Source organism: Rhea americana, unplaced genomic scaffold (assembly GCF_003343005.1).
Source record: "Rhea americana isolate MKP2758 unplaced genomic scaffold, rheAme1 scaffold_36, whole genome shotgun sequence".
Classification (NCBI taxonomy): domain Eukaryota; kingdom Metazoa; phylum Chordata; class Aves; order Rheiformes; family Rheidae; genus Rhea; species Rhea americana.
Genome location: NW_028186490.1, coordinates 6,327,176 through 6,350,166, shown reverse-complemented (window position 1 = coordinate 6,350,166; position 22,991 = coordinate 6,327,176). Strand labels below are relative to the sequence as shown.

General features: G+C 37.0%; 1 protein-coding gene across 1 annotated transcript; it reads left to right on the top strand.

Moving 5' to 3' along the window:
- The first annotated feature begins 2,790 nt into the window (after nt 1-2,790).
- Nucleotides 2,791-21,455, top strand: MAT1A (methionine adenosyltransferase 1A). Its single transcript, XM_085312170.1, has 9 exons — nt 2,791-3,126; nt 10,424-10,501; nt 11,407-11,529; nt 13,396-13,508; nt 15,068-15,211; nt 15,926-16,144; nt 19,187-19,369; nt 19,866-19,999; nt 20,757-21,455. The coding sequence occupies exons 1-9, from the start codon at nt 3,033-3,035 to the stop codon at nt 20,857-20,859; spliced, it is 1,191 nt and encodes a 396-aa protein (XP_085168296.1). The 5' UTR covers nt 2,791-3,032; the 3' UTR covers nt 20,860-21,455.
- Nucleotides 21,456-22,991: the final 1,536 nt, after the last annotated feature.

Genomic DNA, 22,991 nt, shown 5'->3' with positions numbered 1-22,991 from the left:
AGTATAAAGATACTTCATGCAGTGATAGGCACTGTAGGAATTATAAAGAGATAAGCAGAGAAACTGACTTTGTCTCAGTCACCCAACTGCTGAATTTTGCAATAAAGTTAATAGAAATCTTGGGAGCCTGTTACATTGATAGATGAGTCATTATCGGTAGTATGTAATAGAGAAAAATACTGATATCCATCATTATTTTACTATTACCATTATATTTTTTGCACAGACAGGAGATCTGTGCCAATAGCACACGATGGTAGAGAACAGTCTTACCTTTTTACAAATATTTAACAAATCTGGGAAGAGAAGCCAAATTAAACATTACCTAACCTTACAGTGGTTTAGAGTTGGTCACAGATATCCTGGAAAAGAACATACTGAGATGCTTCGTGGTCATGAAGCAAATGTCTTGCTCTTGATAGTAAGACCACACCTGAGAGCAGCTGAAACAGGAGATTTTACACACGTTACGTGAAATGCAGTTGTGCAGCATTTCTAGAATACTATTAACAGAGAGGCTATTTTAACGAAGGGGTGATCTTTCAAAGGTCTGTAGGACCAGTGCATTTAACTAGCCAGAAGTATGAGTTCTAGGAGAGGAGCTGCAAAGGCAAAATAAACAGCAGGGCCTACAAATTGATTACTTGTGTGCCAAATTAATTCGCTCTTCAGCATTTTAAGAGCATTTCTATTGAATAAAAGAATTATGAGAGGCCTGTTCCTGCATTTTGCCTAGGTGTCACCTTAAAAAAAATGGAATGCCTATTTCCAAACTGACCTCTTGTGGGGTTGAAAGCCAAAAAAAGGGGATCAGAAACGAGTGAGGGTGGAACTCATGTAGAGAATACTGTCTTGTCTGCTTCTGCTGGCGGATAACTTGTAGAGCTAAAATGCAAACTCTTACATGTACAAAAAAGAACTTTTGTCAGAGATGCTTTATCCATCCCCATCATGCCTTTCTGTACTCCTGTAAAAAAAAGTGTTTGCATTTAAGGAGGAGTGATTATCACTGGTGTTATTTTAATTTAAAAGTTAATCTATTTAAATGTTATCCATTAACTGGGGTTTATATAATTAGTTACTTTTTGGTCTTCTAATTTTTTGTAATGTTCTGGATTTGTAGGTGCTTTTAATGCATTATTTATTCAGACTGGGATAGAATCTTAGTGTCAGAGGGGTGATGACAGTTACTGCAAAGAAAACTGTGCCTTATAGCATGTATTTGCTTTGTGAATTTTGCATTAAGTGCACCCAGTGCTTTTTTTGTTTTGTTCAYTCCTATGAAATAGCTTCTGTGCAGAAGATAAACCAGCAGAATGTTCTTTGAAACAAACTATTCCATGTCAATGATAATTAGAGATGGGCCAATGCTACAGCAGATTACTGGTGAACATTCACAGGAGCTGGTTATTGTTTTCAGGAATGTAGGCAGAAAGTGAAAAAAAATCTTGAATTCTTACATAAATTTGTGGCAATGCAGAGATTTGAATTCAAGAGGCTATATGAAGCGATCTTTTAAATAACATTGACCAAGAGTTTGAAGTAAATTAGCTCACTTTCTAAACAGACAAGTGGTAAGAATTTCATTGTCGTCAAAACTGCAAGGGCTCTGGATCAAGCAGTATGTTGTTTGTTCCAATCCAGGTATTGGTACTTCACTTGTACATGTGAGTAAATGATTAAAGGAGTATGATTCAATGGTTATTGAAGTAAAGGTAAATTTTCCCTTTGATTTTGGTGGACCGGTGATTAGATCTGAATTTAACACCAGAATGAATTAAGATTAATTACACTTTTTTTCTAATGGTTCAGTAGTGCCAGGGATTTTCTGAGCCTGCTTCATAGGTATGTTTACTTGCGATTTTTACACTAACTTACAGATGTGTATGTCCACAAACACCATCTGTCTTTATACCTGTCACTCCAACAGCATATTCCAGACATTAGCCATCTGAATGTAGAAGAAATATTTGGTAGCCAAACTTAGCAGCAGCATCCTTGGATTTAATGGATTTTGGAATTGGATGCCTGTGTCTCAGCTACAAATATGTTGATTCTTATTCTCAAGCTTAAGCAAACTGTATTCCAAAAATGAATCAGCCTCAGTCTCTCCCCAGAGAGTAGGACATTTGTGATGTTTCAGCAACCTATATTGAAAGTTGTGGCAGTTGGTGTATCTCTAATAATTACGGAATATAAGATGATATAAGAAAGAATTAGGATGGATTTTAACTATAGAAGAGAGGACGTGGAAAAAGAAAGGCAAAGACTGAAGGGAGATGTCTGCATAAATTAGAAACTGCTCCTATACTAGATGTTATCAGATGTTTCTCAAATGTGCACACAGAATGAATGAAAATGAAAAAAATATTTCAGGAGAGAATTCTACAGGTAAAGAGATGAAAAAGAAAAAGGAAAATACAGTCATATGATGCAGATCAAATTTCTTTCCGTCTTTTGCTAGGAAAGACACGCGTTTACAGATTTTTTATCTATCTAAAACCACAACAAATGGTTGGAAATACAACATAGATCCCTGAATTAGGGGAGAGCCAAACTAAAGGAGCAGCTGAACTGAAATGCAGCCAGTACTCCTGCATTATTTCTTGCTCACTTGAATTCTTAAGTTACCAGTCTTGCATGATTTGAATCCAGAATGTTTCCAAGAGCTGGGTTAATTAGTGAAATATCCCGAAGTTGACTAACTCCCCTGCTAGGAAATGGGCTCTTCCATTTTCCTCACATGATTATCTAGGCACTTTCACTTTTCCATATATAGGAGCAACACAGGGACTGACAGATCAGACCAGGTAGGGATACAGACTTAAGGCACATGCATACTGGCTGCACACATACACGGATACAAGCACATGCTGATTCCACACACTGAAATTCAAGTTAGTTTAAGCAGTAGTAACTGAAGGCTGTGATAGTCCTCCTGGTAAAGAACCTTCTGTCTTGAAAGAAGAAGGCACTAAAGTTAGACCTCTTCAACTACTGTTGAATAATCCATCAGGAAAAGCATCAAAATCATGAATGGGCCAGTGGATGGTTTATGTGATCACACGCTGGATGATGAAGGGGCTTTCATGTTCACATCAGAGTCTGTTGGAGAAGGACATCCAGGTAAGAAACCAACTGTGGCAAATACATAAGAGGCATAATATTTTTTGTTTAATATCTATTTTTAAAAGCATGACAAAGAATTCATCCATTATTAGTTTTTATTATAGAAGGTATTCATAAAGGGACACCTCATGTTATTTCCATAGGATTTCCATTGGTGGTGTAGACTGTAGAGCTGTGATAAAAAGGGTGTTTCCAACAGGAGTTCCTGTGCCTACTGGGTGTGTGTTACACTGGGGAGGGCAGTGGGGTTAATGCTTGCTGCTCCTCCTTTTCGTCTGATTTTTTCTCTGTGTTACTGTGGAGAGACTACTGTATCTCTGATAGGCTCAAGTTTCACATATGGACAAGAATGCATTACTTGCTTCTCAAGTTCCATATCCTTATGGACTCTGTGAAACTCTCCTGCATACATGCTATACTCTAAAACTATCTGTCATCCATCTCTTGAGCAGGCTATTTTAAAGCCTTTAAATTCAATGGTCTTAGCAGCTGTACATTGCAGAGTGGCTGGTGTTTTTTTCCCCATTCCATCATCTGTCTATTGATGCAATATATGGAATTGCTTAAGCAAATAGTGGACAGTTATTTGCTAAATAGTATGGTCAGCAGAGTTTAGTTCAGTTTTATTGAAAACAAATGTTCATCTGCCACAAACATGTACCTTATGTCAACAGAAGTGTTCCCCCAAATGAGGCCAGGGGACAATAGGCTATTTGATGTCCTGAAAAGTGTATTTATTTTAGAAGACCATTTGGCATCCTGTACCTTTTGCCACGACAAGACTTTTTCAGCTCTGTACTCATGTTATGCGAATAAATCATAAATGGGAGGGATGACATAGCAGACCAGTAGTAAGAAGAAAACCACTTTTACATCTATAATTCTGGTACATCTCTACAAGGTTACCTGTATTCCTGCAAGACAAGTGCACAGCTGATGCAATTGAGTACCTGTCTTCGATTTCAAGGCAGCTACATCAGGTTAAGCCAGTTGGGGTTCTTTCTGATGTAACAAGGTCAGAAAATGACAGCCACATTCAGTCCCTGGGACGTATGTCCCATCTCAGATTTATATATAATTACATCTAGTGTCTGTAGAGAAATATAATTGCATAGGGAAAAATAACGTTGTCCTGTGAGGTAATTTTAAATTGATATTTCCAAAGATGACAGGTCACAATTTATGCTACCCTAATCATTATTTTTTGATTTCCTTGGGGCAATAATAGGTAAGTCTCAGAACAGGAAGAGATCTAATTCAGATTAGTCCCCACAGATTTAGCTTATCCCTTAGCTTGCTTCCTTTACCAGATCTCTTTTTGTCTGGTTTCTTGTTTTAGAATTTAAACTTGTTTTTCAATTCTTACTCACATTTCTTAATTTACTTCTGAAAATTCTGTTGGCCCTCTATAGACTCTCGCCCAAGAGCATTATCTTTCTCCTGTTCTGAAATTCTTAGCAGACTGTTGGGAAAATATTATCGCTTATTAGATTTGTATACAGTATCTCATCTGGCTGAGATTGCCAGATCTCTGGCTACCTCAGGATACGTATCAGGGAACCCAAGAGGCTTGCTGTAGATGAGGGAGTGGAAAGTGAAAGTTGAAATTTACTGAGAATTTTTCAAAGCTATGATGGTTATAGTTTCCTAAGCAACATTAAACCAGATACCCACCACAAAATAAAGATCCAGATTTTCCAGATGGAGGGAGGCTGACAGTAAGTCTGTCCGGGTGGCCCTGTGAATTCTTGTTCCAAGAACACAGTCCAGCGATAGGTCTTATGGGTCTCAGTGACAGGTCTAATTTTTGACAGCAAATTGATCACCCTTATATCCTGGCCAACCCCCCTTTTTCCTGTCTATGGTTTTACACTAAAGGTGTAGAACATCGCCATTAGCCTTTCATTAGCTAGGAAAATCTTGACTATTTCTCATAAATGGTGCCAGTATCTGAGGCTGTACTTGGGCTTTTGATGTTGTCAGCAGAGCCAGAATTTTACGGTAAGTTTTGAGTTCCTCTGGTTGATACCAATGGATAATTTGCCTGTTCCTAGTTGCTTCCCTTTTATATGTGATAGTATAATTTTGTTAGAGGGCCTTATGTAAAGTAAAAATCTTGAACCAGATCCTTGTCTGGTGGAATTTTGAATTCTTCTGATTATATTAGTTGAGGACTGTATGCTCTTGTGTAGACCTCTTCTTAAGAAATGAAGAGGGAGGAATTATCTACTTACTTGTTTAGATGTAGACAACTGCCACATACCTTTGTAATGCTTAAGCGTTCCATGTAACTAAGAAGCCCAGATTCTATAGAAGCAATTAATGGCAGGCAATAATTAGTATACTGATATTACTCATGCTCAGCAAATAAACTTTATACAAGACCCTGCTTATCCCATCTTCTCAGTTCAGCTTCTTCAAAATCATCTGTGTGTAAAGTTTGGCAGTTCCTTCCAGAAGGTCTTTAACCCTGGTATTAGTGGAGCCAATTCCAAACTCCGAGAAGCTTTACATATAGCTTGCCTCTTATTAATAAAATAAAAGCACATAGATAACAGCATGGGGAAGAGAGATTTTTTTTTCTTTGATAACTGTGTTTTGTCCCTGCTCCATTTGGCATTGTGTAGGAAAGGTGTCTGTCCATGCTGCGCAATGGCCTCACTGCTTTGGAAGACRTTGTGTGCTGTTCTGACCCACAATGTCTTTGAGGTGCCAACCACTTAAGATTAATTCCTCCCCTTTTCTGATGTAACTTCAGGTAGAATTGCCTGCAAACATGTCATTCAATTCTGTAGTAAGTAACAAGGAGTCTTTAGAAACATAAAAGAAAATACCTACTAAAAGCAGCCTCAGCTTTTCATCTATATTAAAAATGTATACTTACTATTTTGGATTTTCACAGAATAAAAAATATAAAAAACTAGAAGATGCAGATTTTTTCCAGCAAATTGATGCTTGCATGTCTTACACCTAACAATGTTATATATACTTAACAATATACATAATGCTTAAGTAAACTATGTATTGAACAAAAAGAACAGATGTACAAGCTTATCTTGTATATTCCCTGACRTCTTTTCTTTGAACAGCATAGTGTTAATATTGAACTACCCCTGCCTTTTTCAATTAACATTACTCAAGAGTCTTTTAAATATAAAATATTAAAAATATAATAGTGGGAAAAGTCAGCTATTCAAAATCTTTCCTGTGAAATTTTTTTTGGTGAAAAGCTTATTTTTTGATGAAGTGCTCATGGTAAGTATCTGCCTTTCTTGAAAATTTTGTTTCTTCATCAGAATACCATGAATTGCTCTGCTTAATTCCACCTTCTAGTTTAAAATGTTTGGTTTTGGTTGATGTAAATAAGGTATCATTAAAGACATAGCTACCCAATATTATTCTGATGATCACAGCTTTTTAAGAAAATTAACTGTACCTTTTGAAATGGCTAATGTTTGTTTCATTTACTACACAATCAAAGCCAGAAGTGTGACTGAACCTGTTTGCTCTGCTTCAAAGCACAGAGCTGTTTTGAATTAGATTTTTAGTTGTTGCAGTTGTTCATAGATTTTTTTTTTTTGAGTCTTGGGCATGTCCTGAGAACTTGCAGTTGCCACTGGTTTTTGTTTACAGACTGATTAATTTTTAAGGCTATAGCGTTTCTGAGTGTTAGGCTCTTGCTTGTTTAATATATAGTCTGGCTTCACATAAATTTATGTCCAACTATATGGAAAACATATACTGTGAAGATCCTCCTAATTAGTGGAGATCACCTTTATTGTTGAATGTCTCCTTTACTTCATACTTTGACAACTGAGCATTTGAATATGGTTTGTCATCGGCTCTCCTAGACTCATGCATTTTCTTTACAGTTAGCAAGAGCTATTAGTACGGCCAACTGGTATCTCTGCCTTAAGAGCTGAGTCTGTATGAACTAGGTAGATTTCTTGATAAGCATTCATGTGTATCTGATACTTCCCTGCTCAGTGAAGAAATCCTTACATGAGACATCCCTTTGCCAATCCTTATCCTATTGTATAGTAATTCACTACATGAAGGTGYGCATCAACAGGATTCGGACCTATTACATATAAAAAATTCCTGGTRTTTTTCCATCAGCTTCTTAGATGATGGTCCCTTACATTTTACTTGCTTCAGAAAAAAAAAGAAAAAAGAAAAGATGAGGAGATAATGGACAAACATCCTGTCATATTTAGCAGCTAATAAGAGAACTTRAACAACTGAGATGAGAAATTTAAATAACAGAATGAAGAGTGCACAGAGCCTGCTAAGGACTGCTAAAAATAGAAATGCTTGATTCTATTTTACATTAGAGACCTTGACTACTAGACAGCTGAATTTTCTTTAATTTAATGCACTAATCAGCTCATCATCCGGCTAGATTTCACTTTCAGGTCTTGACGGTTGTATCTATACTTGTCAATAAATGCATCTAGATGCACGAGCAATATTAGCAATCTGATATGGCATCAATTGTCAGTCTGATTTGTCTCAGCCTATTTTAATTCAAAGATATGCTATCAGCACAGTAGATTGAATTATTCTGATTGATTATTTTCCTATGAAAGTCTTCACTTAGTTTTTAAAGGCCAAAAAAGACCCCTGGTATAATCTTCCTTCATATGCAGATAATGAAAAAACCTTTAAAGAGGTACCTAGTTTTCATTTAGGGATCTGAAGAGATAAAGAATCCTACATACCTTTGCATAAATGGTTTTAACTTTCGGTCATTTTAATATTTTGCTTTTTGTATCTTTATATGTATCTCCTTAATTTCCAGGTAATGTAATAGTTACATTATTGTCTTTCATACAAGAACGCTTCTTTCATCAAAAAACATATCATCGTGTAGGTACTTAGGGATTGTGATCCCAATACCTATTAGTATTTCCTCTGGTAGGTTGCCTTTCCTTCAACCTTTCAGAACTAGATTGAGCTTGATTGATTTCATCCTATGAGATAGGCTTTCCGATCTTGGGTCATTCTTCTGTCTGTTTGAAACGTTCTYGCAGTTTCTTAACATTGTCCTTGAAATACTACCACAACAATTTAGTATTTTGGTAGCAGCCTCACTAATGCTATATGCTGAGATAATTTCATTTCCATGAGTGGGTGTTCATCTGGTTTTCTATCACGAATTGTCAAAGTGATGCTTTCCCAGGACAGAGTCTTCCATTCTGTAAATGCAGGCTATGTTCTTTGTTCATGAATGTTTGCTGTGTTATTTCACTTCTGAAAGGGAAACCAAAGAGCTGGTTTTTTATCTGTCAATATCCATGAAATACTGTAGATACTAATATGATATATTTCATGAAAAAAAAAAAAACCCTTGAAAACCTTCTGCTACATCCTCACTCATTGATTTTACTGTCTACTAGAGCTAATGCTCCCTGGGGACATTTCAGGAAAGCTTTAGTCCATAAATTAGATTTAACCACAGCATACAAAGCCAACATAAGGTTCTTTGCACCAGGTAAGTGTCACAGAGAGAAATGAAGATGAATTAGTCATGTGGGATGGTCTGTATCCTTTTGGTGTTTTGGAAAAATATACCTATTGTATCCTTCTATGTGCCAACAGAGATCTTGCACAAATTTGGAGCCATTGGCATCTAGTGTGGGTAAGACATGCTTTGTGTGTTGCATAAACAAGGATAAAGATTATTAATAGTGTAGAAACTCTGGGTATTGGAAAAAAAAGACTGTATCGCAGTCCTGATCACTTGCAGTTTGTGGCAGTGCGTGGGAGCTGCACTAGGAAGGCTATCCTATCCCGGCTGCTCTGTTATCCAAACCAGATAATCAAAAACTCATATTTCTACCTGTAAGTTTTGCTTTTATGCTTGAAAATATGGCTATTTTTTCCTTGTAAAAAATGGAAAATTTCAAGAGAGCATGTAGAGATGCAACTTAATCAGAGTTCTGATTTTGCTAAATAAGGGTCATTTGGACTTCAAATTAGATTTAAATACTTGTGTCTGATTCCTATTTTGTAGTAACTGTCCCAAATTTAGTATTYCATATACAGTTCCCAAGAAACTGAAAGCTCCAATCTAACCTAAATTTCTAATAATCTTTCGTGTTATTTTTTCTATGTTCAAGTGGTTAATGTGGGAGATAGGAGTGTCAGAATCACATTAGTTGTCTAATCTCTCATATGCCCCTGTTAACTGAGCAGGCACCTTTCTCTTGCCACTAGATGAGAATTTATTTTGACTTGAGAATAAATGTGTCAGAAATCTTAAATGGCGCACCAGTACAAAACATTGCTTTCAGATGTGTTGTGTCTTGCRCAATAGCAAGTCAAGTGACTCATTTATTTTGCCACTCATCATGTTACAGCAACCTCTAAGCATTGTATACAATAGTAGAMTTTTTTAGTACAATAAAATGAAAATATTTGAGAAAGTATATAAGAAAAATCACCCGTTTCAGGTGGAAGGCATTGTTATGGATGCTGCCCTTCTGTGATCACTAGATTAGCTACATTATTTGATTAGGATGTATTATTCATTTGAAAAGATAAGAAGCAAAGAAAAAAAGAAAAAAATCTAATATTGGAAACCTTGGCTGAAATCTTTGCATTTAGGATGTAATTGAAGATGTATTTAAGGTTGACCTCAGGCAAACTTTGGTTTGTAAGCCCTTCTTGCTTCTGCGTGTGCTACTCACTCCTCCATCTCAAGTGGGTAGCAGGGATCAGTAGCAGATGGCACTGCAGGACAATACAAACTGGAAACAGGTACTTTGAGCTGGTTCTGCCTGTCTACACTGTGCATTCTCTGTAATGATTAAAAYGTTTTTTAGGCTTTATCTTTTAGGCTTTACCTATTCAGGTACATTCTAACTTTCTGCTGGGGAGATAGTTAATGGCTAAATATAGCCTTGTTGTTAGAGGGCCCCTGTTGTGGAGTTTATGTTGCATTATCTCGTGCTATTAGAGAAGGAGAAGGCTGGGAGTAAAGCTTCTTAGCCTCTCAGGTAAATCTGTGTATAACGTATTTGTTTCACATTTATGTATGGAAAACTTCAGGTGAAGTTGTATCCAGTATTAATTTACACCAGTAATTCCCCATTCCCTATTATATTTATCTTTTTTTTTCTCCTTCAGGATGTTTCATGTGACTTTTGTCTTCATTAATTAGCTTAAATACTCTAGTAATAAGCAATAAAAGAGTTCYTTGTTGAAACCCCTCCCTGTTCAAAATGATGTAAACAATCCATGTTTTGTTTTAAGTGCTCTGGTTTTGAGTCACAACTTTGATGTTTTCCAGATAAAATCTGTGATCAAATCAGTGATGCTGTACTAGATGCCCATCTGAAACAGGACCCAGATGCCAAGGTTGCTTGTGGTAAGTTGTTTGCTGCTTTGTTTAAGGTCATGACACCATCACCCAGTCACTGTTCTTTTTATGATGGAATTGCAAAGAGCTTAATACTGTCATCTGCTAACTCATTTTATTCTCAAGTAATTATGTAAAAATTGTAATCTTCAAGAGAAGGAGAGATGAGAARAAACAATAAAAGTTATTCTGAAGACTGAGTCTTGAGCAGCCTACAGAAAAGTAGTATACTGTAGAAAGGTAGAACAGTTAGTGTGGTKTGTGGCTATAATGTTCCCAGGAGAAACGGACTGAATTTCGTTACAGTGGATTTTTTCAAAAACAATTTGAATGTTTTGTTAAAAACTTACATTTATTATGTTTAGTGAAGTCCTAATTTTTCAGTCTTAGTTGCACATAGCTACTCAGGTGTTTTCTGACATGTCTGCAGAAAGAGTTGTAMCATCAGCCTCAGGCTCATCAGCCTGGTTCATTCACTGCATGACTATATACCTTTTCAGAGTCTTCCTCCTCAGACTGGACACAAGTTTGCAAAACAGTTGATTACTAATGAGGATTATTTGACCCAAGTATGCAGCTGAGAGTGAGTAAGGCACTGCAGTGGATTTGGAAATCATGGCTGAATGCTATGGTTCCCTAAACATCTGTGCATATCACTGAGTTATGCTCAGTGTTTTGAATTCCCCAGTTGTAAATTGGGCATATTTGTATTTTCCTTACTTTCAGAAATGTGGCGAATATGAAAATATTTTGTTGTAGAAGGAGCTAAGACAGCTAAAAATAYGGGGAAAAGGTACTTGTAATTTAAATACCCAGTAGATCTCTCTAGATTACTGTCATCACAAACATACTTATTCCTAATAATGAGTTGGGTTATTCTTTTTCTGTAATCCTGTTTTTGTCTCCCTTTTCAGAGACAGTGTGCAAGACAGGGATGGTGTTGCTCTGTGGGGAGATCACATCTCTTGCTATTGTGGATTATCAACGAGTTGTCCGAGATGCAATTAGACATATTGGCTATGATGATTCAGCTAAAGGTTGGTGGAAAAAATCAAGAAATCCTTGAATAGCAGACAGATGACAACTATGTAACAGGTCTGTCACCACTTCCATATCTGGACTTTAGCAAGCCTGGTAAAAATTGAATATCCTGTATGAAAGCTTCTTACACATTGCCCCATGATACACATTCTGGGTTTATCCCATTAAGTAGAAAAACATCATGTATTAGTTAAAACTGAAACGGAGCAGGCAGGGTACTTTGAACTGTATTGTTAGGCCAGAACAGAGTTAATCACAAATTTAAGCCACAGAATTTACCACTCATTCAAGCTTACCAGCACTTGAATCTCTGCTATTCATTTGACAAGTTGATTGACGCATCTTGGTGAGAAAGAGAAGGAAGAAGAAACTYGCTTCATTTTATATTCTTGTTATGTATTTGTACTGTGGTAGCTGCTAGGATTCTTAGGCRTAAAGCAAATGCTCGCTGTGCAAGATGCTTTATAAATCTGGGACAAACTCCTGCACTCAGTAGTTTTGCAGTCCAATTCAAGTTTTTGTATTGTACAAGTGATGAAATAGACAATTTATATCCCAGCCACATTTCACCCTCTRATTTGCAGGGAGTCTCATTATTTATACATTGCAAATATAACACTGTTACCATGAAGTGTATCTTTTAAGAGCTTTTGGTTAGCAACATTTGTTTCCTGTCATCCTTTAATTGCTATACATTTTCCTGGGAGATTGTGATGGGAGAATGTTAAAGCAGCACATCTGCAGGTTACCTCTAGTATGATATAACAGCAGTGCTTTCAACAGCCGTGCTTTCAGAAAATACTGGCAAAKGTAATAGTTCATAAATTTCCTTTTTATCCTATCCACCAAAAAYTGTAAGGGGAAATGCGGTGACACAGTAAAAAACAATAGCTTTGCAAAAATAATTTWWAAAAAAGCTAAAACAAAAATTGCACAAGACCTATGGTTTCCTTCTCTATATAGTYTTCTTAAGAAAGGATGAAGAGCATTATTCAAGTGGATCATATACCTATGAATGCATGTATGTGTTGTATTGGCTGTACATGAATTCAGTCAGCAGCTGCTGGTAGCTACAGTTTTGGGAAACATAGGATTTGCAGAGAAGCAAGTTACTCGTGACMTACCTAGGGAAAGAGGTGAAAAATGCCATAATCATCTGGAAGTCCCTGAATTTAAAAGTCTTTCTCTCTGAAAGTAATGTAAARTAAAGTCCCATGTCAAGATCTGCTGCAGGTCTGTTTTCCCTCTGTGGTTCTCACACAAATGACTRTGAGAAAATTAGGTGCATACACAGTTTGTACCTGTATTACAAATAGCATAGCCTCCAGTTACTAAAAACATCAGCTCACAGGAATTTTTATAGATGTTTTTAATACTGTTTATTTGGGAGAGGCTCGATATTTACTTTTTTGACTAGTTAATTTTCTGCATTTAGCAATTCATAAGCTGAATTGGCTTGGCACAGGATGTCAAAGCAAGAGAGGACAAGCAGTAATGGAGAGATGGAAGAGAGGGCAGGGCACCCCCTTTTTGGTGGTGATTTATTAGTTAAGCTAAAAGTGTAATGTTTAGYTTCATTCCTGGATTTATAGGTTTTGGCAAAATACCTAGTGAGGTAAAGCTTCCTTTTGGTTTTGAATATTCAAAAAGCAAGCAACTGAAGTAAGATGGTATACACCCGTCCCCTCACAGAAAAGTTTGAAGTATTATACTGATAAAAATTTAACCACAAATAGCAGTTAGATTATGAATTCTGAATGTGTGGTGTCCTTCAGGATGAAAATGTTGGTATAAGGTTCCATATTACTTTCCTTAACCATGACAGAAAAAAATAATTCATCACTATGCTTTCTTTTAAATAGGCTTTGACTACAAGACTTGTAATGTTTTAGTGGCACTGGAACAGCAGTCACCTGATATAGCCCAGGGTGTTCATCTACACAGGAATGAAGAGGACGTTGGTGCTGGAGATCAGGTGGACAAGACTTGTCACATCTAAAACATCAAAGTTGTTTGAATGGAAATTGCCTCATTTTCTAAATCAAATCCCATGTGAAGATTTGCACACTTCCATCTTGGACTAGCCTAGAAAACAAAAACATACCTTTACGAAAACTGTTGCCAGTTCTTTGAGGGCAGGCAGTTGCTAGCGTTTGTAATGGCACTCCATGCACGCCGAAAGAGCGCCAGCTGGTTGTGGTAGCTGAGAACATGGCTCTTAGAATTTAGCAGAGGTTTTTTGCTAATGTAGTTCATGTTTTTGTTTGAGTAGCTCTAGATTTATCAGACCATTCATCTTGCAACCAGACTTGTCTTTTAAGATGGAATAAACAAAGGATCTTACCACTTTCACAGAGCTCTTGAGATTTTACACAGCAAAAAATTAGAGGTGATATTTCAACTGTCTGCAACATTAATAAAATGAAGGCAAATATGTTAGAATACTTCTAATTCTTACTTATTTCCCAGAAGCAGAGGTCTATTTTATTACTGTAGATGTTCCACATAATTAAGGCTGTCCAAGTTACATTTCTGTGAGCTAAATAACACATGTAGATAACTGCAGTGTGTTCCCAAGAGAAAAATGCTACCATAAAAACTCCATAATCCAACTGATAGCAGTATGAATGTGTTTAACATTTACAGTTGTTCTCGTTAGTATTAATACCTACTTTATAGCAGTGCTGTTGAGAACCATAAATAGAGATACCAGTGTCTAGGAGCCAAGCTAATATTGTTCAAAAAACCCTGGAGAACTAAATGAAAATGCTTTTATGCTGTCATGGGGACATAATGCTACATCAAATAAAAAGGTATCTTACTTTTTTTGACACTTTCATGGCCTTCCTTCCCATTGTATCTGAACAGTTTCCTGCCTTTATTGCTTTTGTATCACAACATCCACTGGGTGAGGTAAAAGGAAGTGCTGCTAATTCTGTCTAATAAATGAGTCTGATGTAGCGAGTGTGACTGAATAGCAGTAGAAGCCATTACTTCCCCAAGGACAGGCTAGAAGCGTGTGGCATTGGAAAGCTGAGGCAGGTACTTTAGGTGTTGAATTGTTCTTCCTTGAAGCAGTATTCAAATTCTGTTCCCCTGGAGAAATACCAGAAATGTCAGATGCAAGCTGCAGTATAAAGGTATCTCTATTCATACATTAAACTCTCTACAACCTTTCCACACTAATGAGAACACCTTTCATATCACAGAATAGTCCTGGAATTCTATTTTGCTCAAATAGATATTTTTTCTATGAATAAAAGACTGATTTTTCAGAGAAAATTTTGAGTTTCTGTCCACGTTTCTGTCTTCCTATAAATGTTCAGGTGCTCAGTGAAAAATTCTTGGAACATGGTTTGTTGCTCGTTATGCTGTTACATGTTACAGCCTGATCAGAGTTTGACTTCTTGGACAGTAATGTGAAATAGTGGAAAGTAAACCTGAGGGCTGTTTACTTTTTGTCTCAGATGAAATCTTGTGGTCTTTGAGTGCTTTTCAGCAGTGATTGAAGCATCTCTTCTCCTCCCGTTGTAGGGTTTGATGTTTGGATATGCAACAGATGAGACAGAAGAATGTATGCCTCTAACGATTATTCTTGCTCATAAACTGAATGCCAGGTTAGCAGAGCTGAGGCGCAGTGGAGAACTTCCTTGGCTGAGACCTGATTCTAAGACACAGGTAAATATCACTTTCATTCCAGTTCCTTTATTTTTACCAACAGTAGCATTTCAATCACTTTTAGGTAGTCCAAGTAGTTGGGAACAATCATTTTTTGCTTTCAAAAAATCTTAAGTATTTTTAAAGAGAGCAGTTGATGGTATTCAGAATATCAGGATTCCTACTATATAACCTAGAAGTAGCAGRTAAAGCATTTTCAATGCTTGTGGTACTGTCTCCTTGTCTGTTGGAAAATGGTTAACCTGTATCAGAATGCAAGAAGCACTTAACTACAAACCAGTGAAGAAACATTTAACCCTTTCAGAGCTAAATGCTCAGTGTTGATTGAAAAAGTGTCAGTAAATCCACAGGGTGTATTTGCATGTAGTAATTTGGGCTGGCTTTTTTAAAGAAGTGCCACGAATGTAAATTCTTCTGCAGCATGGGAGTTTAGCTGGAAATTGCAACCAAAAGACAGATTTTGAACAATTTCATAAGTAACAGATTGTCCATATTGGGCCTTTTCTTTTTTTTTTTTTTCCTCACCACTACATGAATTAAGAATGAAGAAGCAGACTTCATTTCACATACCTAGGCAACAATATAAACAGCAATCTTCCAACATTTTGCTGCAACGAACTGTTGGGATGGCATGGCATGGAGTTTGATGTAGACCGRTAATACATTTTGTAGCATCTTCATTTTTTTCTTCCTGTTTCTCTCTATTCCACTCAGGTCACTGTTCAGTATATCCAAGAGAATGGAGCAGTCATCCCAGTGCGTGTTCACACCATTGTGATATCTGTTCAGCATGATGAAACCATTTCGCTGGAAAATATGCGCAAAACCCTGAAGGATAGTGTGATTCGAGCTGTTGTTCCTGCAAAATACTTGGATGAGAAGACTATTTATCACCTTCAGCCTAGTGGACGTTTTGTTATTGGAGGGCCTCAGGTTTGTATTTTATTATTCTGATGCTTTATCAGCTTATCTTTGCCATTGGGCGTAAGCATGTTTTTATAGAAATGTTCAGCTTTTCTGGTATGGCTGTCCTAAGACGTGAGACGCAAGTTGTCTAATGGAAGACTTAACTGCAGTTTTAAATGGGAGAAGCACCTAGGGTCCCACGGAAGCTAGATTCCAAAGTAAGTTTGAGGGCATGTTTGCATCGTACATGCATCATGACCTTTGCATGCAACTTGAGCTCAGTTTTATATGCATAATGTACAGCCCAGCTCTGAGTTTCTTCAAACCTTACCGAGTCCAGCACTGAACAAGACATGCAGTCATTTCTCAGGAAAAGCACACTTGCAGAGAGATGGACAACTGAAGGTTGATTTCTGTTCCAGTGAGCCTGATTTTCAGATCAGTACAGCTCCTGCAGTTTGTCTGACAGTTGTGAGAGCTGAAGGTTCTCATCAGTTCTGAAAATCTGCCCCAGTAGGCTTCTCTSGGTGAGAAAGGAATGTTGCTTTTGCTTTATCAGGGAAATGCAGGAGCTAGGATTTGTTATTTGATCCTGCATTCACAGAAGTCAGACAGAATTTCTGCTGTCTGTGGGGTCAGGACCTTAGCAGAGATTTAGTTTTTGTAAACAAGTTCACAGTTCTTTATATTTTTGCTTCTAGTTCCCCCCAGAACTATCACAGCAAAACTTCAAAGCTTCTTCCTCAAGTTATGCCCAGTTTTACAGCAAATCCAAGCAGACATGGTTTTTCCTTTACTATTCAAATTAATCAATTTTTCTGGAATTTGCCAGAATTATTTCCAAGGTGGTGTACCTTTACATTAGTGCTATGGAATATATATGAAAGTAAGTGCCAAAGCTTATCATTATTGCCCTAAAAATATATCTGTGTGTAGTTAAATTGGTGGTATCACTATAATTTCATGTATCATTAACATTCTAGAATATGGGCAAAACACTGGAGTCACAAACTTGAATTGTAACTTGGAGCAAATCAACCCGTGTATCAGTCATAGCTACATGCCAATAAGAAGGCTACACATACAAAAGTTTTCAAGGGTGCATTGAACTGCGTTCATTTAAAATTGTAATATAATCAGGTGTAAGCCAATGAACGGTACCTTTTCTGCTTTTGCAGTGGAAGTGGTATAGCTTATGTTTGCACCTACAAGCACAAGCATGTTGCAGCATATGTTTTAAAACAGGAATAAATTTACTTAGCATGGGTCAATCTGCTTGTGTGTCCGTGGCCTTACAAGTGCTGTCATCACTGGATTTACGCAATTTACGTTTGTGGCAACCAAAATATAACTAATTAGTTTATGGTCCATTAAATCTTGAACTTTCTGATTACTTTTCATTACTAAATTTAGTATTACTAAATTTTCTTTTAAACTAAGCTAGCTATGGAAGGGTGTCTTAAATTCCAGCTCAGTCATTTAAGGAGGACACATATATTACACTGGGATTTTTACCTTATGTTTTCAAGCACTGTGATACCTTGAATTCTGTCTCTGCCAAAATTGGTAATTTTGCAGTGTGCAAGCACCATTTTCCCAATAGCAGCACCTGCTGGTACTGTGAAGTTGTTACAGCTCATTGCAAAGTCATTTTCACACACTACAAATGCATTTGTACTCTTTCAAATTCTGTAAAAAGAGCTTTTTTTTTCTTTCACCTGTCCATTCCTTTTCCTCTTACTCTTTTCTGCAGTCAAATAATAACTGCATAGAAGTTGTTATCACTGCAATTTTCTGTGGCATGATAAAATTGAGGTTTAAATGAAGCAGGTGAACCACTGGAGTAAAGAACCCTTTAGACAAGCTCAGCTATCTGCAATTCATGTTTCCATCTCATGGAGTTTTTTTAGCAGAACTGGACAAACAGTGCTAAAGGTTTTCTTCTGTATCCAGTCTTTCTAAGAAAAACTTTGACTCTACATTTGTGTTTGCTATGCAAACATTCCAGCAATTGAATTTTACTGACATAATATTCTGTAGAAAGATTTTCAAAGTTGCTTGCACAGGTGGAAGCTGAATTTCAAATTTGATCATGTTTCCATTCACTTGATAATGCTTAAGCACTTAGGAGACTGAGGATCAGATAATTACTCAGATATTGCTCAACTAGTCAAAAACCAATGAAAATATCAAGTACGCAAAAGTATCAATCAAGGTAGCCATGTGGCCAGCTAGATCATCGTCTCTATTTCCATATTTAGTATCTTAGAATATTAATCTGTAGTATCTATTTTAATCTGTCTTTCTCAATTCCCTTTAACTCCCTGTCATTCCCTACCTGCTGTATATTGTTTAAATTGGAATATAAATATTTGGAATTGAAAGTTTGTTTTCACACATATTTATACAACAGTATCCATAATAATATTGGACTGGAAGTGTTGGATGCTAGCCTCTTTCTAATGGTGTATAAGCTAGCACTGGCATACCTTTCGATAACAAATGTTAAAAAAGAAAAAAAAAGCATCTATTCTTTAACATCAGATATTCACATAACTTCAGATTTTGGCCAAAAGATACAACAGCGTGATTCATCTTTCCTTAACTCAGCATAAAATCTCTTAGTAGTTCTAATATGGCATGTTGTTCTGATAGCAAGTGTTCTGTATTCAATTAGGATTCAATAGACAGGTCACTTCTTAAAACAGGTATGGGCACCACCAAAATTCCCATAATGCTTGAAATATTTACATTTGAAAATGTAAATAAAAATTTGAAAATGAAAATGTAAATTGAAAAGGCATTGGAAGCTCAGGCTGTCCAGGTGTGGACCTTTTTGCTTGACTGCCAAATACCATTTGTGAATAGCTTGTGTTACGAATATGACTTTAAAGTTTATAGCCACTGTTGTAGCTCAGTGCGACAAGTTCATTCCTTCAGCTACCCACAAGGATCCACAAGTGCCTGCTTCCCTTATAGGTTGATGCCTTCTTCAGCAGGATTTATACCCGTGTTTGAGAATTACAACAGAATGGTTTGTAAAATGGCAGAATTCTTTTCCTGATGCAGGGTGATGCTGGTGTTACTGGTCGAAAAATCATTGTGGATACTTAYGGTGGATGGGGAGCCCATGGAGGTGGGGCCTTTTCTGGCAAAGACTATACCAAAGTGGACAGGTCAGCAGCATATGCAGCACGCTGGGTGGCCAAATCCCTTGTGAAGGCTGGGCTCTGTCGTCGTGTTCTAGTTCAGGTAAGGTTTAACYTGAATTTTGTAATTCTCTGAAAGATTCTTTTTCGGCTTTTCCTTAAATAAGTGTAGCTAGATGCAGTATTAGAATGCTAGATCCTGGGAGTTTGCTGCAGTCCTGGAAATGAATTAGGGTTGGAGAAAAGAAGACCTTAAGGTGCATGGCTCAAGACCACTGTAATGTGTCTAACAACACATGAGCAGCTGGGGGTTCATTTAGCGTTCATTTTATTGGAAGTTCTTCTGGACGTCTACTGAGCCCTCAGCTCTCTGCTCATGGAGGTGAGCATTGATGACTGGATAAAGCAGACAAAAATTTACCAGCGAGGTCAAAATTTTTCAAAGGTTTCTCTTTCTTTCTATGAATACAGATTGTGCAAATATAGGAAGTGAAGGAGAGGCTCTATTTTCCTAAGATGGTTCATAAATGAATACTTTGTTCTGCCGCTGACTGAGACTCTGTCCTTGTTTATGAACTATAGCATCTTTTTCCCTATAGGTTTCTTATGCCATTGGAGTAGCTCAGCCGCTGTCCATCTCACTATTCACTTACGGAACTTCCCAAAAAACAGAGAAAGAGCTCCTGGACATTGTGCACAAAAACTTCGACCTTCGGCCCGGAGTCATTGTCAGGTAGAGTAATAGGAGCACACAGGTAGGGAAATACCTGTGTGATCACATTCCAGAACTGATTCCTTCCAAAACTGTWAGATGTTTCCATGAAGCAGCAGTGATAGATCAACCTCTTGAGCTCATGGAGTTGGATTGCTCCATGTAGGACAAAAGAGATTTTTTTTTTTAATCAGTTGTCACAGTTGTAACTTTTTATGGATCTACCAGTGTGCAGTATCTTCTAAGATGACAGAAGTAGTTCTCAAGTTTCATATGGAGCATGAAACTTTCAGCATTTGGCCTTACATAGCATATGAATTGAAATAATAAAATAAAATGAATTAATTTTTGACTTCTAAGGATTTTTACTTACCTTTACAGTGCTGTAAAAATTAAAAATATTTTATTTTACAAAGTTAATTGAAGATATTCCTTCTTTTATGTTAAAATTCATATTTCTCAATAACTAAGAACTTTATCTTAGCCCTAAAGCACTTCAGATTTAAGTTTTGTTGCCAATTTTATGGTTCTGTTGTTGGGCATATTCACTGACATGTTTACATCCGAAGAATATGGTCACTAGATTGAGGTCATGAAATAAGCATAGAATCACAGAATCGGTAAGATTGGAAGGGAGGACTTCTGGAGATCATCTAGTCCAACCTCCYTGCTCAGCAGGGTCACCTAGAGCATGTTAGGGAATCATCATCTGGATTTTAATGGTATATGTCATGAAATATCTTAACATGATTTTTTTTTCTCTTTATTATACACATAGGGATTTGGACCTAAAAAAACCCATTTACCAAAAGACTGCATGTTACGGTCACTTTGGAAGAAATGAATTCTCATGGGAAGTACCAAAGAAGCTTGTATTTTGACAATAACAGTCTATCTTTAAAAACAGAAGGGAAGAGAAGTCAACTAATGATGGGGATACTTCCAAAAATCAAATGTTACGATGGAGTATTCAACAAAAAGAATTTCAGATTTTAAATAGAAAGAAACAAAAGGTTATTTTCTTGGAAATTGATTTTTCTAGCCCTCAATGTATTTCATTAGGGGCAGAGTCTGGGTTTTTTATCAGTATAAGACAACGAAATAGTTTATTTTTTATTGCTGCTCTGTTAATTCTTGTGATAAAGGCAAATATGACTCAGGTATACAAACCAATGGCTGAACCTCAAATCCTGCTTGGGCAATGGATCAGTAGATCTCTTGCTTCTGATTACACAGTGGGAAATCCTGGGGTCCAATTTCCTTACTGGAGTTAGCATTGCATACATCTGTGTGTCATTTTAATGGAAGAAGGCTGAATATCACGTAACTGTATCTCAGCCTTTTCTGCATAAAGTGTTATCATATGCATAATATTTAAATCTTCCCTGGGTATGTGCTGTTACTGCTGTGTTTCAATTACTTGTGTTTTTGAAACATAAGCGTTCTCCTGTAAAACAACAATCATTCAATAAAATACTTTTTCCTACCATGTGTTTAAGGCACTGCTCTCTCTGTGTGTGTGTGTGTGTTACAGCAAAATGTTCCATCTCAACTCAACCTCTTACACTGTTGTTTGTTAGATTTTTAGGAGCTATAAACATAAATAAAACACTAAAGCCAGGAAATCAAAGTGCAGTTAATAACCAAATTTTAGTAGCTTTTGGAATTGTACTACAAAGATATTTTTCAGTAAATGTGATTGTTGTTTAGTCCTGGTAATTAATAGAAGCTTAGTGAAAATGTATTCAAGTTTTATTTTTAACTGTTAGGTTTGGTTTTGGTGTTTGGCAGAACCCTCTTACTGTAATTTTTGCTCCCAAATTTTAAGTTTATTTCATGGCTTACCTGGCTTGAGGCAATTTTGGAATAAAAWAAAATGCATAGAGATAACTGGAAGATATCCACAAAAATATATGTAGTGTGAGGTTTAAATTTGGACTGCTAAACTGTCCAGCAGTGTCTCCCTGCGGACGTAGCCACTAGGTGGCTGTGTGTCCTGCCACAGCTGGGGGAAGCGAGTCGCCTGGTGCCAGCTGCTGCGCTGCTGAACCCCTCCACCAGTGCCAGGGCTAGACGGAGCATAAGGATGTCGCTTCTTGATGGGAAGAGCTGACTAACTACAAAAATGTGGTCATTTCTACTCTAAACATTATTGGATTAATTCAATTATCCGGATGATAAAATTCATATGCTGGTTCTCATCAAGAAACACTGTAATTTGGAGAAGGACTGTGGCATGACCCTAGGTTTATTTAAATCAGGAGGGTGTGGGAACGATTTTTAATCCTCTGTGACTGGMTTTGTTTGTCAGCAGGCAACAAGGATGAAATTAATCCTACAATAGAAGGTTCCCCTAAAAAATCAAATACACACGCACACATGCATGAGGCACAAAGAGTCATTTAATCCTAGCTTTACGATCTAAGCAACATTTTGTTAGATCTTCTGCACTGGAGAACTGCTTCCACATGCTTCCCACCATGTTTCTCTCCAAACCCAATTTCTTTGCATTGCATCTCAGGGAGGGGACGGGGACAGAAACAGAGTGCCCAGCTTTGATGACCTCGCTCAGTCTCTTCTTCCAGTATGTCACAAATGTAACGCAAATATACATATATGTGCATATATACGTGTGTGTGTGTGTGTGTGTGTGTGTCTATTTATGTACAGTAAATATATGTATTATGTGAGTTGGGAAGATTAAGTAGTTCCTTATGTGGCTCCTCGTCTCCTGAGGCCTTAATGCATTAATCAGTGGCCTTCATCAAACACCTGGATACAGTTTGGCAGGTTTCCCAGCTGTATATTGCTCATCATACAAGCAAGACTGTGTGTAACTGCCAGCCTCTAAAAATGGAAACTGTTTGAAGCCAAGGCTTGTCAGTCTGCCACGAAACATAATTTTTGGTATTCATTATTAAAGCCTTGTTTTGCTAATTAACTTTTACCTGTCAGTAATGTATACAGGGCATCTTAATAATAAATACTAAGAAGAATAAGGAAGGTGCTGGTT